Raw genomic sequence first — 17089 nt, 5'->3', positions numbered from 1 at the left:
ACTCTTCCTGGTGCACTTCCTGTAGCTTCCTGTGCTTAGGACCCGTCCATGTCGTAGCAGCTGTCAGGATCTGTCACTATGAAAGGAATTACTTATTGAAAGGATGTTTGACCAGGAGAAGGAGAGACAGAGACAGAGGGAGGTCTTCCACCTATTGTCCTTTCCCCGATGGCTGCAGTGGCCTGTGCTGGGCCAGACCAAAGCCAGGGGCCTGGAGCTCCATCCGGGTCTCCCACGCGGGTGCAGGGCCCAAGCACTTGGCCGTCCTCCCCTGCACTCCCTGCGCATTAGCTGGAAGCTGGATCAGAAGTGGAGCAGCCGGGACTGGAACCAGCGCTGCTATGGCCATGAGTGCCGTGGGCCAAAGCTCCCCTTGCTTGCCGCAGCCCGGGACTTGAGCTGTGAGCAATTCTGGGGGTGCAGGAAGGAATCCACTCATCTCCACTATCACGGTGAAGGCGCAGAGGCCAGAGGCCAGCGGCAGCCTGGACAGCTTCCATTAGCACCGTGGAAGGGGAAGGAGAGAGGTACGCTTCGCTCTTGGCTTTGAAGACTGCGGGTCAGAACAACACAGGCAGCACTTTGCAGAAATGTAGCTCAGAGATGCTAAACTTGTGCCTGCAGCGATGCCACACAGGGGCCCTCCCAGCCGCCAGGAGTAGGACAAAGCCTGTTTGGAGGCCTAGAGACAGACTTTGCTAAACTACTACCCAGCAGAGGCTAAGGATGCCTGTCGTTACTGTTGCACCACTCAGGCGGGGTGGGGTCTTTCCCCACCGGAGCAGAGACAGCCAGAGAAGGCACGAGGGTTTTGCTGCCTGAGATTTCACCCAGGTGTGGGGTGCCCACCTCTGCTGGAAGACTAAGGCTGGAGTACAGATCAGAAAATCAGCAGATGGCAAAAGGTCACAAGTATAAAAGCATGTTCTTGGTAAAAAAAAGAGCTAAATTTTTTTAAATGAAAAAGGACATGGTTTATAAAAATTGTTTTATCTTAATGGCTAGTTTAAACTAAAATAATTTTTAAAAAAGGTTTGAGTAAGTTAAAAAAGGTGTAAAAAAAGTCACAGAACATTATGAAAAAACGAAATTTTTGGTTACAAAACTGTTATTCTGTTTCTTTTTTTTTTTTTGTATGGGAAGTCTTTTTATTTATTTATTTTTATTTATTTTTTTTTTTTTTGACAGGCAGAGTGGACAGTGAGAGAGAGAGACAGAGAGAAAGGTCTTCCTTTGCCGTTGGTTCACCCTCCAATGGCCGCCACGGCCGGCGCGCTGCGGCCGGCGCACTGCGCTGATCCGATGGCAGGAGCCAGGTGCTTCTCCTGGTCTCCCATGGGGTGCAGGGCCCAAGCACTTGGGCCATCCTCCACTGCACTCCCGGGCCACAGCAGAGAGCTGGCCTGGAAGAGGGGCAACCGGGACAGAATCTGGCGCCCCGACTGGGACTAGAACCCAGTGTGCCGGCGCCGCAAGGTGGAGGATTAGCCTAGTGAGCCGCGGCGCCGGCTGTATTCTGTTTCTTTGACATAAAATTAAAATCTGATCCTCTGTTAAAACAATGAGTTAAAGTAGTATATTGTGTTCTCTTGATGTCTCTGTTAAATTCTAATTCTTTAAAAACAGCTGGCCGGCGCCGTGGCTCAATAGGCTAATCCTCCACCTTGCGGCGCCGGCACACCGGGTTCTAGTCCCGGTCAGGGCGCCGGATTCTGTCCCGGTTGCCCCTCTTCCAGGCCAGCTCTCTGCTATGGCCAGGGAGTGCAGTGGAGGATGGCCCAGGTGCTTGGGCCCTGCACCCCATGGGAGACCAGGAAAAGCACCTGGATCCTGGCTCCTGCCATCGGATCAGCGCGGTGCGCCGGCTGCAGCGGCGGCCATTGGAGGGTGAACCAACAGCAAAGGAAGACCTTTCTCTCTGTCTCTCTCTCTCACTGTCCACTCTGCCTGTCAAAAATAAAAAAAAAAAATAAAAATAAAAAAATAAAAACAGCTGAGTTTTTTTTTATTAAGACCTACAGGTCATTTAATTATGTACTTGTTTTCAGGCATTTAAATAATCACCTTGTAACAACAATCAAATTTGGTCTATTTTATGTCATCATGTTAAAAATCTTATTTCAACCAGACATTTTGGATTTTGAGCCTTCTTGGAATCCTTGACAATCATTCAAAAAAAAAAAAAAAGGCACAACAAAATTTCAAACATTTAAACTTTGACAATTTACAGATTGGCCCCTGAAAATTGTCAAAGACACATGTCTCTCATCTTGTAGAGACACCAACTAATCAGGCCATTTAGATTATGTTAGAAGCACAGTCAAGATGTAAAGTGGTGCTTAAATTTTAAGTTTTAATAATATAAAATACTTGTTAGGAAACTGGCGCAGTCTTAGCCAGGTGACTGCATGGCCCAGCTACCTGAGCCAGGCTCCACCCCCATCCTAATTGGATTCCCTGCTCCTGCTTCCCTGCCCGCCCTCAGGCGAAGTTTTAAAAGGGCCTGTTCCTGCACACTGCTCTTGGCTCTTCTCTCCGGCGCTGTCTTGGTTCTTCTCTCTTGGTTCTTCTCTCTTGGCTCTCCTCTCTGCTCTCCTCTCCCCCTCTCTTCTCTGCTCTATCTTCTCTCCTCACTAGCTCCTCTCCTCTGTCTCTCTCTCTTTTTTTTTTTTTTTCCTTCACCGCCCCTTCACTCCGGTCTGTTGGGTGTTCCCCAATAAACCCTCTCCCTTACTCTGGTGTTCTGTGTGTTTTGTGACGGCTAACATTAATATATAACAATACTACTGCTACAAATGTCTAAAAGTTAAATAGTCTAATGATCTTATATTGCTACACATGATGGTTATCTTAATAAGAAAGCCCTAAAGGCATAAAAGAGTTAAATACTTTGTAAAATCCTACAGGTATCTTTAAAAAATACTGTAAAGTGAACAGGTGCCTCTTGTTAGTTAATGAGTTGGTAATTTTAAACGTGACAACTTAAAGTCTTTTGTCATCCACAGTTTTGCATAAGTTCCAGTGGACTTTTCCCAGCCACCTCTATTGTATTCAGTAATTGGGATGGGTCTGTAAACAGATAAGGCAATAATGTATTACAGGTACCAACTTAAAAAAGTATGGTTAACTGAGGTTACTAAGAGCAAAAAAATAATTTAAATCTATTGGTAATTTACAAAAAGGAGTTAAAATTTTAAAAGGCTATTACTAGGGCCGGCGCCGTGGCTCAATAGGCTAATCCTCCACCTTGCGGCGCCGGCACACCGGGTTCTAGTCCCGGTCGGGGCACCGGATTCTGTCCCGGTTGCCCCTCTTCCAGGCCAGCTCTCTGCTATGGCCAGGGAGTGCAGTGGAGGATGGCCCAGGTGCTTGGGCCCTGCACCCCATGGGAGACCAGGAAAAGCACCTGGATCCTGGCTCCTGCCATCGGATCAGCGCGGTGCGCCGGCTGCAGCGGCGGCCATTGGAGGGTGAACCAACGGCAAAGGAAGACCTTTCTCTCTCTGTCTCTCTCTCTCACTGTCCACTCTGCCTATCAAAAATAAAAAAAAAAATAAAAAAAAAAGGCTATTACTGAAACTGCTTTATTGTTCCATCTTGTATGTTATGTTATATGTGTATACATATTGTATGTCTACATGGAAAAATTTACTAAGAGCTTTATTTTAATTGACTTATGGATAAAAGATTGTTCATAAATTTAAACTGCCAAAATTAATCAAAGATACATTTTAATTAATATGACCTAAATCTCTGTATCAGATGTTTTAAATCTGTTGGTAAAAAGAAACTAAAATTAAAATAAAAATAAAAAATAAAAAAATAAATTTCAGCAAAAAAAAAAAGAAACTAAAATTGTTTTTATATGTTTGTGCTTGAGTTTTCTGGTTAAACAAGCTACACCATAGTAAATATTTAAGAAATGTTTCTAAATGCATGCATTCTTAAAATTTATAGAAGGCATGAGGCCTTCTAGTAAATGTTTTCCTAAGTTGTTATCTAATGGTTAAAATTACTTACTAGGTTTTCATTTGATATTGCTATTATCAGCAAACAATCTATGGCTCCTCGGCCTTTTGGCTAAGATCAAGTGTGTGCAGCAAACAATCCGGGACTTGCTCCCTCATTTCTCTATTCTCCTCGAAGCAGGAAACTAATTTTATTCTGAAAAACTCTGTAGATGTACAGTTTAATTTTTTAAAATCTTATAAAAATGACTAACTTTTTTGTAATAATGGTATAGCCAAAAGGAGAGTTTAAATTATATTTTCACAGCTAGGCTTACTTCGCCATGGGCACAGTAAATAGGCAAAACCTCCATTTCAGACAAACAAGCAACAATAAAGTTTAAAGTGAGGACATAGCTTTCCTCACGGGCATTGTCTGCCCCAAAATAAAGACTATCAGAACATGCCTGTGACTATAGACTTCTAGTTTAGGCCACAAAGATTAGAGATGGGACTTAAACATCCCCTTGACTTACATCCTCTGGTCTGCTTTAACAAAAACCAGGAGGAAAAAAAAAGCTAGGCATCAGAAGCAATGTAAAGACAGGGGCAGGCCCTTTGATGGCTGGTCTGTACAGTGATCTGCCATCAAGGAGACCCAACAGGACAGTCCACTGCATTGGTTTTCGATGTGGAAAATCAGGGCTTCAGCAGAAATCAGCTTATAAAGAGCCCTGGCAGCTCTGCCAGCCAAGAGTTGGATCACTGGAAATGGACCTGCCCTGGAGTCCAAGGACGCCCAGGTCAGAGCCACAGATCCTGTTGGCTCTAAGCCAAAAAACTCTTTACTCAGCCCAGCCTCCAAAGTAACCACCGCTGCAGAGGGGACGGCTAAGTGGGGTCAGCAGCACTGCAGACAGGACTGTAAATTTCCTGTTTAAAAAAATGCCACCTGCCTTTACCTGGCCAGCTCTCCTCCCAGACCAGCTGGGTAATGGAAATCATCAGGGGGCCTTCCCAAGGAGTTCACACCTCTCTTAAAATGTACCCCATGTAAAAGGATAAATAGGTCTGGGCCTCATAGCTAACAAGGCCTTAAAGCCCACCAGATCATTATCAGGCCCCTTCTGTCAGTTTCTATTTGGCTTAGGCAGCACCTTTCTGTCCTTTGTTCTAGACCCTGATCTCATACTAGCGCCTAGACGAGCAGGCCATTAAAGTGGGTAAAAGGGGACCACGATTGGCCCCAATAGTAGAAGGGGGGAATGAGAGACCTCAGCCTGGGTCAAGGTGCAGCTATTGTAGACTAGGCCTCCATCTTGTAACTCGGGTCTGACCAGGCCCTGAACTCTAAGCCAAAAACTCCTAAAAGAAGAAAAATAAGCTCCCCTTGCAATAAAGTCCCCTAGCAACAGCCAATCAGCATATAGGAGGGAAACACCTAAAGTTCCAGGTGTCCTATCAGGCAGTTAGGGTGACACATCCCCAAACCCTTGCAGTTTGGCATGGACACCGTAGCAGCTCGGACCCTATACTTTAGTCAATCATAGAACAACAACTATAAATTTAAAATATGAGCCTATCAGATGCTGTATAGCTGAACTTGTTTGTTAAACTCTATAAAAACCCCAACAATCTTACTTCAGGGCCGCCAATCCAGCCCAGCTGCGCCTGGTGTGGACGTCGGACCAAACTCGATTTTGAAGTAAAACTCTTGCGTTTGCATCAGCCCCGGCTCCTGGTGGTCTCAACTGGTGGGAATCGGACGTTCCAAGTATAACATGAGAGCAACCCAACTGACCTAAGGACCTCCCGCAGGGTCCCACCAGAGAGGGTCTCCCTGCCTCCCCACACTGCCATCAGGGACCACGCCAACCCCCTGCCCATTGGGGACAAACCACATCCAAACCCTGGTGGGTGGAGGAAACATCCCGGGGGACAGCAGGCCGGAGGCGGCCACAGGAAGGGAGGACCTTGGGCCACCAAGTGCCCCGTCAGGGCAACCTGCCCATTCTGTGACGCCGAGGCTCAGTGGCCATGGCTGGCTGCAGGCCCAGGGATTCGGGTTCCCAGGGAGCAGCTCCCACAGGAGAGGTCTGGTGGAGCGGCCCCAGAGGCATCACCGAGGACAGGGAGCCCGGGCCTGACTGTGCATGGCTGTGTGAGCGGCTGTGTGAGGGCCGTGTGAGCCGGGCTGTGTGTGGGAGAGCTGTGTGTGTCTGCAGTCAAGCGAGAGGCGCTGGGTATGTGGGGCAGCTCAACCCCTTCTGCTGGCCACCCTAGACCTCCGATTGCTGGGACCTGGCCCTACAGGCAGGTATGGATGCCATATGAGAGATGAGGGCAGAGCAAGCCTGTATTCTGCATAGAGTAGAGGCCTGCTCTCGCCAGGTCCCACACCCCCACTGTGGTGAAATGAGAATGTTATGCCAAGATGGTGCTGACGAGCAAGTGTCACTACTCAGGAAATGGCAGCAAAACCTACCTGGCAAAGAAGCCTGCCTGGCAACAGGCTGAGATTGGATGGGGCATAAACTGCCCCTTGACCGGATTGGCTGCCTTGGCTATATAAGCAGCTGCACCAACTGAAATAAACGAGTCTTTGAGATGCTCACCTCTGGCCCACTTTCACCCAACTCCTGGTGTCTGTGTCGTGACTCTGCTCCTCTTGCCCCCACCATGCTCCTCCTCTCAGAACGAATCCACAGCAACATCTGGCACCCAATGTGGCTGAAAGAGAGACAGCATGATGGACTCGGCGAGGTCCCCCTTGATTTCAGCAAGTAGGCCCCTCACTGTTTTGTGTGCTGTTCAGTTCTGTGAGGGGGAGCACAGAACCCCCTCCTATGCCCCTTTCCTTGTCCTTGTCCTCGGTCGAAGTGACCCCAGGTTAGGCACACACCACCCAGAAGCGTAACACCGCTTCTCGGCTCCTTTTACTTTCGGTTCGTCGGCGAATTCCCATAAGGGACTGATCATCCCAGATTTCGGAACTAAGTTATCTTCCCTCACTTGAGAGAAGTGATACTCAGAGACACCGTGTAGGCATTCGGCCTTGACCTAATGAATCAAGGAAGTCCCCCACTAAGCACAGGACATACTTATGATCTGACACACCGCTGTCTGTTCATCTAACGTAGGGAACACCTGCAGAATGCCATCAGCTGCTGAGGTGCTAAACATTGGTTTTGTTATGGTAGCAGTGCTGTGGGTATCTTTCCTTTGGCTAGAGTTGGCGTGGCATGCCGCTCTTAAGCACTCAAACATGGGATACATACCACCTGTCAGAAGACCACACAGATTACCAAACATAATGAATCTGTGAGTGAAAAGAGCCTGTCACTCCAGGCCACTGGCTCACAGGCAACAGTTGATGACTTAGGGAGAGAGAGCTCTGACAGTGAAAATGATATGACAGCAGACAATGCAGCAATGCCTGGTCAGCCACCCCCCAAATACCCGTGGTTGAACTTAGACGACCTCGAGGTAATAACCCATGCGAGGTCATCCCATCCACACCAAGTGAGGATCCCCACATTTGTGGCCGTCTCCAGGCACCACAGGCTCTCAGGGCAGCTGCTAGACCCCATCCCACCCGCATGTTTGCCTAACGTTAATGTAGGAGCGGACGCAAAATTCAGGTCCTGGATTCCAACACTCGTAAAAAGGCTTCTGCTAACCAAGGGCCAACGATATGCTTGTGTCTTTCCAGAGGATGCGGGACAGCCCATTTGGGTAGCAGCCAGAAACATCAAGCCTGCAACAGCCAACCAGAACCAGCTGAACAAGACTGAGAGTCCACCTTGTTAGCAGACGCACCTGCCCTATCATCCTGCCCTGAGGATGTGGCCCACAGCCACATCCATTACTGTTTATACCCCACTAGCTCTGTCAGCCAATCGAACAGCCTGTGTGCGGTCACGCCATTCCTGATTACCGTTGTTCTTCATTCCTACCCCCATCTGAGCAAGCACTCCTGTGGTCTCCCATTTTGAGGGCTGGTTAGTCAACGACAGGTAAGATCCCCTGGCGGAAAACCACATGAGGAGACCACATGGAAACAGAGTCAACAGTGGTATGGCCAAGGATCATGCCTCCCATTGCTCAAAAATAAACAAAAAGGGGGAAATGTGGAGGAATGAGAAGGCCATGCCAAGATGGCCGCTGGCAAGCGAGTGTCAGTTATTCAGGGATGGCTTTGGAACCCACCTGGCAAAAGAGCCTGCCTGGCAACAGGCAGTGATTGGTTAGGGCATAAACCGCCCCTTGACCGTATTGGCTGCCTCAGCTATATAAGCTGAGGTACCAGCTGAAATAAACAAGTAGTGGACTGCTCGCCTCTAGCTCCCTTTCACTCAACTCCCGGTGTCTGTGTGGTGAATCAGCACCTATTGCCCCCACCGTGCTTCTTCTCAGAACGCATTGACAGCAGCACCACGCCAGGGGTACGCCCATGAGGAGGACAGGAGGGGCAAGGACCTCTGTGGCTGCCTGAGAACCTGACCACACTGGCCACTGCGTGCAACCTGAAAAAACATGGACAACACAGCAGTTGGCTCCCTTATTAAAGAAACGGTCTGCACCTGGGAGCACAGAGGGTGTGCTTAGAGCATCCTGCCTGGTCCCTAGTGCCTTGGGAACCAGGGGCAGCAGCTGTGACCAGAGGAGCCAGTGATCAACAGGACAGCCATGGGGCTCCTGATGGGAGACATCTTGGTGTCCCTGACCATGGCCGTGGCCATCTTCCTGCTTCTGGTGGACCTGATGCACCTGCGCCAGCGCTGGGCCGCACGCTACCCACCAGGCCCCATGGCACTGCCAGGCCTGGGCAACCTGCTGCAGGTGGACTTCCAGGACCCTCGGAGGAGTTTCCACCAGGTGAGAGAGGGGTGGTGTAGGCAGAGAGGACCTGGGCTCCATGCAGCAGACAGTGGGGGGGGGTGACCCCAGGGGGGACAAGAGCAGGGTGAGGAGGGGAGGTGGGAGGGGCGTCCTGTGGGGAAGCACTGTACAGGCTAGAAGACACTGGGGACCCTGCTGGTGGGGTGGCCTGCGTAGCAGGTGTGGGTGCAGGTCGACCGCCCACAGGATCTGTAGACCCCAAGCCCCTTTTGGTTTCATCAGAGGGACAGGTCTTGGAGGTGGGCAGCAGGGTCAGGTTCAAAACAAGAGACAGGCGTGCAGAAAGGTGCAGGGACGTGGGTCACATCTTTTGCCCCCGTGGGGCCAGGGCTCGGCTCTGTGTGTGAACCTTGGCTTCTTCCTCTGTAAGCTGGGTGTTGAGGGCAGCTGCCCACCGTTCCAGTGGTCCTTGCATGGTCCCGGCCAGGGTCAGACGCTCCAGGAGGAGTGGAGAGTGCAGATCTGTTTGCCTTGGCTCCTACTGGGGGTTCTGGGGCCCCCAGGCTTGTGTGGTGACAGTGGTGGACAGGCAGTGGCGGGAGGCCCTGGCGTGACCAGTGCCCTGACCCTGGCTCTGCAGCTGCGGTGCCGCTACGGGGACGTGTTCAGCCTGCAGCTGGCCTGGACGCCGGCGGTCGTGCTCAACGGGCTGGCAGCCGTGCGCAAGGCGCTGGTGACCTGCAGCGAGGACACTGCGGACCGCCCGCCCATGCCCATTTTCAGCCACCGGGGCTTCGCGCCACACTCCCAAGGCAAGGAGCAGTGGGAAATGAGGTCTGGGGGGGCAGAGGGGAGGATGACTGGTCAGGACAAGTGATAACGGGGCGGTGACCTGGATGTGAGGCAAGGAAGAGCCCAATGACAGCCCAGGAATGGAGGCTGGAGAAGGAACCAGTGTGGCCCTAGGCGACCAAGAGATTTGCTGGGGAGGGCACCCTTCTCAGGGAATATGAAGGAGACATGGACAGGGGCGTGGCAAGACCAACTGACCATGTCGACAACACCGCCCCACCTCTAGGAGTGGTCTTTGCCCGCTACGGCCCTGCGTGGCGCGAGCAGCGCCGCTTCTCCGTGTCCACGCTGCGCAACTTCGGCCTGGGCAAGAAGTCGCTGGAGCAGTGGGTGACTGGGGAGGCCGCCTGCCTCTGCGCTGCCTTCGCTGACCACGCTGGTGGGTGACGGGCCGAGGCACGCAGGCGGGCAAGGGACGGGGAGCCAGGGGCGACCCCTGACCGTACCTCAATCCGCAGGACGCCCCTTTAGCCCCAACGCGCTGCTGAACAAAGCCGTGGGCAACGTGATCGCCTCGCTCACCTTTGGTCGCCGCTTCGAGTACGATGACCCGCGCTTCGTCAGGCTGCTGGACCTGACCAAGACCTTGCTCGAGAAGAAAAAGGTCTTCCTGCCCTCGGTGCGGGCTCAGACACTGAGGGTGAGGATTTGCCTCCATGGGGGTGGGGCAGGGCCTTCCTGGAGCGGCCACTGTGAGAGCAAAGACGTGGAGCTGGGACATCCCAGACCCCAGCATGGGCAGGCCCCAAAAAAGCCCCCACACAAGGGTGAGGGAGCCGTGCGTCCTGTGGGCCTTGGGAGCCACGCAGCACAGCATTGGTGGACTTTATCTGTGTTCTTCCACATCCCAGAAGAGCTGGGGCAGAGCAGGTCACTGGGTCCACCTGGAGGGGGCTAGTCCAGGTGAGCCCCGAGCACAGGAAGATCCCACCCTCCTCTGAGCAGGTGCTGAACGTGGTCCCCGTGCTCCTGCGCATCCCGGGCTTGGTGGACAAGGTCTTCTCTGAGAACAAGGAATTTTGGGGCCTGGTGGATGAGCTAGTGACCGAGCACAGGATGACACGGGACCCCACCCAGCCACCCCGAGACATGACAGACGCCTACCTGGCCGAGGTGGAGAAGGTGAGAAGATGAATGGAAGGGCGAGGGCAGGGACGGTGAGGCCCCGCGTGTCCTGGGGGTACCTGGGTGCCACACAACGGTCTAGGACTCGGGCTGCCAAGTAGAGAAAATGTGGTCATTTGGGGCCTCCTCCCTCTGCCCCTGAGCCCACGCTCTCTCCCCACCCAGGCCAAGGGGAACCCTGACAGCAGCTTCAGTGATGAGAACCTCTACTCGGTGATTGGTGAACTGTTTATTGCGGGGACGGTGTCCACGTCGGCCACACTGGTCTGGGCACTCCTGCTCATGATCCTGCACCCAGAAGTGCAGCGTGAGCCAGCTGGGGGCAGCTGTGGAGGGCGGGGCTGGGTGAGGGAAGAGCAGGCAGTCCCCTGAGCCACACCTGTGGCCCCAAGCACTGGTTGGCTCTGCCTCCTGTGACCTCCTTGTATGTGGGCACAGGCACAGCACAGGAGGCAGCAGAGTCTGTGCTCAGCTCAAAGGGAACTGACTTGCTATGGGGACGCTTGTCTGTCCAGGCCGTGTCCAACAGGAGATAGATGAGGTCATAGGCCCGGCGCAGCAACCAGAGATGGGGGACCAGGCACGCATGCCCTACACCACTGCCGTGCTTCACGAGGTGCAGCGCTTCGCAGACATCGGCCCACTGGGCACACCGCACATGACATCACGGGACACTAAAGTGCAGGGCTTCCTCATCCCCAAGGTAGGCCGGGCCCCCTCATCCCGGCTCAGCACCCTTGCCCACTGGTGGCCCCAGCACGTCCTCCTACAGTGAGTGGATGGAGCCCAGGCCACCCAGCCCTCCATGCCCAAGGTGCTGACCAGCCCAGGCTGGGTGGGGTGGGTGCAGAGCAGAGCCAGGACCCTTGTGTCCACACAGAGCCTCGGGAGCATGGGGAAGACAAACTAAGATGTGCCACCACATGTCCTAGGAAGTGCCTGCAGGGACAGGCAGCATCAGGGGTGCCATGGCTGGTGTCACACTTGGCTCTGACGTAGCTGAGCAGTACTTGGGCTGAGGGCTCCTTGAAAGAGTCCAGGTGGGTGCAGGTCAGGCCTGGGCCCTGAGAATGGGGTAGGGTCTGAGGTCCTCCCAGCCCAGGCCCCTCTCAGGACAGAAATCCTCTGCCCAGGGCACAGTGCTGTTCACCAACCTGTCATCGGTGCTGAAGGACGAGGCCGTCTGGGAGAAGCCCTTCCGCTTCCACCCGGGACACTTCCTGGACGCCCAGGGCCGCTTCGTGAAGCAGGAGGCCTTCATGTCTTTCTCCGCAGGTGCATGGGGTGCCCGGCTCCTGGCCCTGGCCCTGGGGACAGTGGGAGGATGCAGCCCAGGCTCACTGAGCCCCTGACCCCCCACAGGCCGCCGCGCGTGCCTCGGGGAGCCCCTGGCCCGCATGGAGCTCTTCCTCTTCTTCACCTGCCTGCTGCAGCACTTCAGCTTCTCGGTGCCCGCGGGACAGCCCCGGCCCAGCGACCACGGCATCTTTGCTACCCTGGTGACCCCGGCCCCCTACCAGCTGTGTGCTGTGGCCCGCTAGTGGGGGCACCGAGTCCCCAGCCCACCCCCAGCAGGGCCCTGATGCACAATAAAGCAGTCTCCTGGCTCCCCTGTGGTTTCTGAGTCCACCCTTGGCCCCTGGTGAGCCCCTGATGTCATGGGTGCTCAGCCACCCACCCCTGCCTCATCTGCCTTACCTGTCTTCTGGATGCATCTCAGACCTGGGGGCCTGATGCTCACAGAGGACATCTTGCCATGTCCCCCATTGGCCGCACTCTGGATGTGTGTTGGTGACCAAGGTCGTGCAGCAATCTTGGCTCTGGGTCTGGGGAGCAGATGCAGCATGCATGGGCGATGTGGGGCGTCAGCCCCGGCCCTGGCTGGAGAGAGTGTGGGGTCCCCAGACCTCCCTCAGGCTCTGTGATTTGCTAGAAGCCCTCCCAGAACTAGGAATGCCGTCGTCCTGACCATTGTAGATTATTCCATCCAAAGAACACAGATGGAAGTCAGCAAGACTTAAAAGGCACATGGGCCCACACTTACCAAGACCAGATATTTGCCTCCAGCCAATCGCTCCAAGGGACTCATCCAGACAGAGCCTAGCGCTCCCAGCAGTTATGTTGACAGGTGTAGAGAGGCTGGGAGCCAGGGCAGCTCCCCTGGGTCTGCTGTCCAGGGTTTTGTTGGGGGTCAGTCATGTGGACGCGAGCCCCCATGTGACTGTTGTCAGTTACCCAGGCCTCAGCAACCCACTACAGAGGTCAAATGCTACAGCCCCGGGCCCCAAATAAGCAACATGGTAGGCATCAACTCTGGTGTGGGCAAGGCTGCAGGCATGGGAGGGCCCTGTGGTTGGGAGGGGCAGTCCAAGGCCACAGGGGTGTTTCCTGAAGCCTGTGCAGGGTCACTAAAGTGAGCGGTTCAACTCCCCCATCTGATAGGTACTTTTACTGCTCAGGCCACCCCTACAGCTCTTACTCAACGTGTCACGTGTCTGTGTTTGTTAGGGAGTGAGACACACAATCTGAAATTACTCAGGGCGGGCTTACCACACTGTTAGTGTGCAGCTGGCACAGCTGTCATCACAACTCTCATTGGTTGAAAATGGACTTATCAAACATCAGTTCCTTTCCACCCCGGGGCAGCCTCCAGGCTGCGTTCTGGTCTGTCTTGAACCTCACCACTAGAGGGCAGTCATGCGCAGGGACTCCTACTCCAATGGACTGGGCTCTGAGGCCTTCCTAAAGAAGCATCCACGTTAGCAGCTGTCAGTACTGCTGTCATCTTTAATAAAGATTTACTTAGTGCGCTTTCCAGCTGAGCGATTTCTGTCTGGTTTGTAAGAATTACATCCAGGGGTTGGCGTTGTGGCACAGTGGGTCAGGCGGCCACTTGCGATGCCAGCGTCCCATAATGAAGTGCAGTTTCAAGCCCAGACTTAGGCATCTGCTCCAACTTCCTGCTGATGTGCCTGGGAAGGCAGTGGAAGAAGACAGCACAGCTACCTGGGCCCTGCCACTCTCCTGGGAGACCTGGGTGGAGGTCCTGCGTCCATATTTGGCCTGGCCAGACCAGTCTATTGAAGCCATTTGGGGACTATACCAGCAGCAGATGGAAGACCTTCCTCTCTCTCTCTCTCTCTCTCTCTCTTTCTCTCTCTCTTATTCTGTGTGCATTGTGAGGTGTCTGCCATTCTGCATCTCAAATAAATAAATCTTCTAAATTTCCTTCCATCCTTTGCTCACCATTTGTTTCCATAATGAATCATTTCTTTGCATTATTCTGCACTCAGTGACTCCCCTTAAACCAGCTGTTTGGAATTCTCCATCTGAGACTCTGCATGTATAAGCTGCTAGCTGACTGGCTGCTGACACCTTACATCAGTCACTATGTGAAAGTGTGGTTCCCTCAAAGTTCTTCTTTTCTTGGCCGTTTCCATGGTTTTCTTTGAGCACAAGTGAACTGCGCACAAGAGCTGTTAATTTAGTCACTGGGCAGCCTGGCGTTGGGACTGGTGGCTCTGGTGGCCGGTTCGGCTGCCCTTTCCACATGGCTTTGCTGTTCTGCAGACAACCTGGTGAGGGGCAAGAACCCAATCACAGGAGCCGTCACCACTTCTCCCCTTGCCTGGACTCGCAGGGAGTGGAATCAGGAGCTGAGGCATGGGTCCAGGACTCCGGTCCAGGGCTCAGGTGTTCTAACTGGTGCCTACTGAAGGGCCAAACACTTGCGCTGAGTGGGTAGATGGGTGTGTGTGTGTGTGTGTGTGTGTGTAAGATTAATTTATGTGAAATGCAGAGATAGAGGAGAGAGAGAGAGAGAGAGAGGTCTTCCATCTGCTTGTGCCTCCCCAAAATGGCCACAATGGCCATGGCTGGGACATCCTGAAGCCAGGGGCCTAGAGCTTCTTCCTGGGCCACTGTGGCCATTTGAGGAATGAACCCATGGTTGAAAGATGTCTCTCTCTGTCTGTCCTTCTGTATCTGTAATTCTGCCTTTGAAGTAAATAAAATACATCTTTAAAACAAGTAGGCGGATTGAAATCAGCAGAGGTGCCTGGGAAGGAGTCCTGGAGAGAGTCAGCACAGGGTCCACTTGTCCACTCCCAGGAGAGTCACACAGATGGGATTTAATTTCCCACAACCATGTGTGAAACATGTAAGAGTAGTAGTTGTTGTTGTTGTTTTTTTTTTTTTTTTTTTTTTTTTTTTGACAGGCAGGCATGGACAGTGAGAGAGAGAGACAGAGAGAAAGGTCTTCCTTTTTGCCATTGGTTCACCCTCCAATGGCCGCCGCGGCCGGTGCTTTGCAACCAGCAGCACCGCGCCGATCCGATGGCAGGAGCCAGGTGCTTCTCCTGGTCTCCCATGGGGTGCAGGGCCCAAGCACCTGGGCCATCCTCCACTGCACTCCCTGGCCACAGCAGAGAGCTGGCCTGGAAGAGGGGCAACCGGGACAGACTCCGGTGCCCCAACCAGGACTAGAACCCGGTGTGTCGGCGCTGCTAGGCGGAGGATTAGCCTAGTGAGCCGTGGCGCCGGCCAAGAGTAGTTTTAATATTTGAATGGCAGAGAGACAGAGACTGGAGACAGACTGAGAGCTCTCATGCACTGGTTCACTCTCTAAATGCCTGCAATAGCTAGACCTGGGCCAAGGATGGAGTCAGGAGCTGGAACTCAACCCAAGTCTCCCATAGGAGGAGCGGGAGCCCAACCACCTGTGCATCCTCCCTGTCTCCCAGGGTCTGCGTCGTGGGGGGAAGCTGGCTCAGGCCAGTTCTGGTATGGCAGAGTGAGTGAGTTCTGCAGAGAGCAGGGTGTTGCAGGCGGGACCAGCCAGCATGCTGGAGGCTCTGCAGCTGGATATGCTCCCCAGGCACACGTCCCTGTGGGTGCGGCTGTCTGAACTTCTAGGCTAGATGCAGGGCCCCAAGTACAGTCAGGGCAGCTAAACTGAGCCTTGGCGTCCGAGGTTTTACTGGGGTTCGGTCTGGTTGGCTTGGAGTGGCAGTGTGAGTGACACTGGCCGCCAAGCCTCCAGCCTCTCTCGAGGTCACACGGGTACAGTAAGAAGTTCCCACCGTGTGTTACATGGGGAGCAAAGGCTGTTGAGCAGGGGCTGAGGCTCCAGGAGCACAGACCCTGTTATCAGGAAGAATGAGCCTGAGCACATAGGCCATCTCCCAGGAGCCGGTCAAGGTCCCAGTACTTCTCTGCAGGGCTGAGGGTGTGAGCATCCTGCACCTGCTGGGCAGCCCCTGCACTGCACAGGGGCTCATCCACTCCAGGCCGCGCTGGGACCTCAGCAGACTCTCCATTCACCCCCATCCATCCTCACTTGGCCGTTTGAGCTCAGAACCTGACAGCTGCACCTGTCCTAAATCCTGAGCCTACCACTGACCAAGCTCTGCTGCCCAGGTTGGAGACAAAGGCAGTTCAAAAGCCTGGATTCTGAGCCAGGGGCCAGATGGGCTGCTGAGAGGAGGCCTCTCGGTCTGGAGGTGCTGAGAGGCAGCACCCAGCCTGGGGGCCCCCACTGGAGGCCTGATTCTACCCGCCAGACACCAGGGACCAGCAGCCCAGCCAGCACCATCACATCTATTACCTCACTTCCTATACAACGCCCCCAAAATGTTGGAGAACAAGGAGACAATGGCCAGGGCTCAGTTAGTACACAGGGCTCAGTTATACACAGGGCTCAGTTAGTACACAGGGCTCAGTTAGTACACAGGACTCAGTTAGCACACAGGACTCAGCACACAGGACTCAGCACACAGGGCTCAGCTAGTACACAGGACTCAGCTAGTACACAGGGCTCAGTTATACACAGGGCTCAGTTATACACAGGGCTCAGTTAGTACACAGGGCTCAGTCGTCCAGCACCAGAACATTTCCTGGACAGCCCCATGAGCTCACTGGAGTGGGTCCCCCTGAACCTCCCGTCCCTCGAGGCATGATTGGGGCCAGGCTGCTGCCCAGGGAGGTGCTGCCTCCCAAGGCCAGTGCCAGGCTTTGTGTCCCTCAAAGTTCCATCCCGGATGTTGGTTCCCAGGGTGGGGATGTGAGAAGGAGTGGCACAATGAGCTGGGGCACACAGCGGCCAGTGGGTGGGTCACTGGGGGAGCTGTCCTGAGAGGACCAGTGCTGGTGTCGAGAGTGGCTTAGTTCTACGGAGAGTGGGGTGTTGCATGCAAGACCAGCCCACACGCTGGGGTCCTCTCCTTGCTGGCCAGGTTCTTCTGTGTCTCTGCAATGCTGTGATGCAGCCAGGACCAGGAGGCCGGCACCAAGCTCTTTAACCCTCCAGCAACCAGAATCCTGAA

At 53.8% G+C, this 17089-nt stretch overlaps 1 protein-coding gene across 3 annotated transcripts; it reads left to right on the top strand.

The window, feature by feature from the left end:
- The first annotated feature begins 6491 nt into the window (after positions 1-6491).
- Positions 6492-13584, top strand: LOC138843028 (cytochrome P450 2D17-like). Of its 3 annotated transcripts, XM_002721375.6 has the most exons (9): positions 6492-8825; positions 9430-9601; positions 9868-10020; positions 10100-10281; positions 10587-10763; positions 10932-11073; positions 11282-11469; positions 11900-12041; positions 12129-13584. In XM_002721375.6, exons 1-9 carry the CDS (start codon positions 8637-8639, stop codon positions 12305-12307), a joined length of 1524 nt encoding a protein of 507 aa, XP_002721421.3. In that variant the 5' UTR covers positions 6492-8636; the 3' UTR covers positions 12308-13584. The 3 variants fall into 3 exon arrangements, with proteins under 3 accessions (XP_002721421.3, XP_089165151.1, XP_089165152.1); XM_089309025.1 differs by lacking the exons at positions 11900-12041; positions 12129-13584 and having other exon boundaries at positions 10932-10979; positions 11282-11442; XM_089309026.1 differs by lacking the exons at positions 10932-11073; positions 11900-12041; positions 12129-13584 and having other exon boundaries at positions 11282-11442.
- The last annotated feature ends 3505 nt before the right edge of the window (positions 13585-17089 follow it).

Source organism: Oryctolagus cuniculus, chromosome 11 (assembly GCF_051225735.1).
Source record: "Oryctolagus cuniculus isolate XC-2025 breed Fujian yellow rabbit chromosome 11, ASM5122573v1, whole genome shotgun sequence".
Taxonomy (NCBI): domain Eukaryota; kingdom Metazoa; phylum Chordata; class Mammalia; order Lagomorpha; family Leporidae; genus Oryctolagus; species Oryctolagus cuniculus.
The sequence above is the reverse complement of the archived record's forward strand: the minus strand, read 5'-3'. Positions and strand labels throughout refer to the sequence as shown.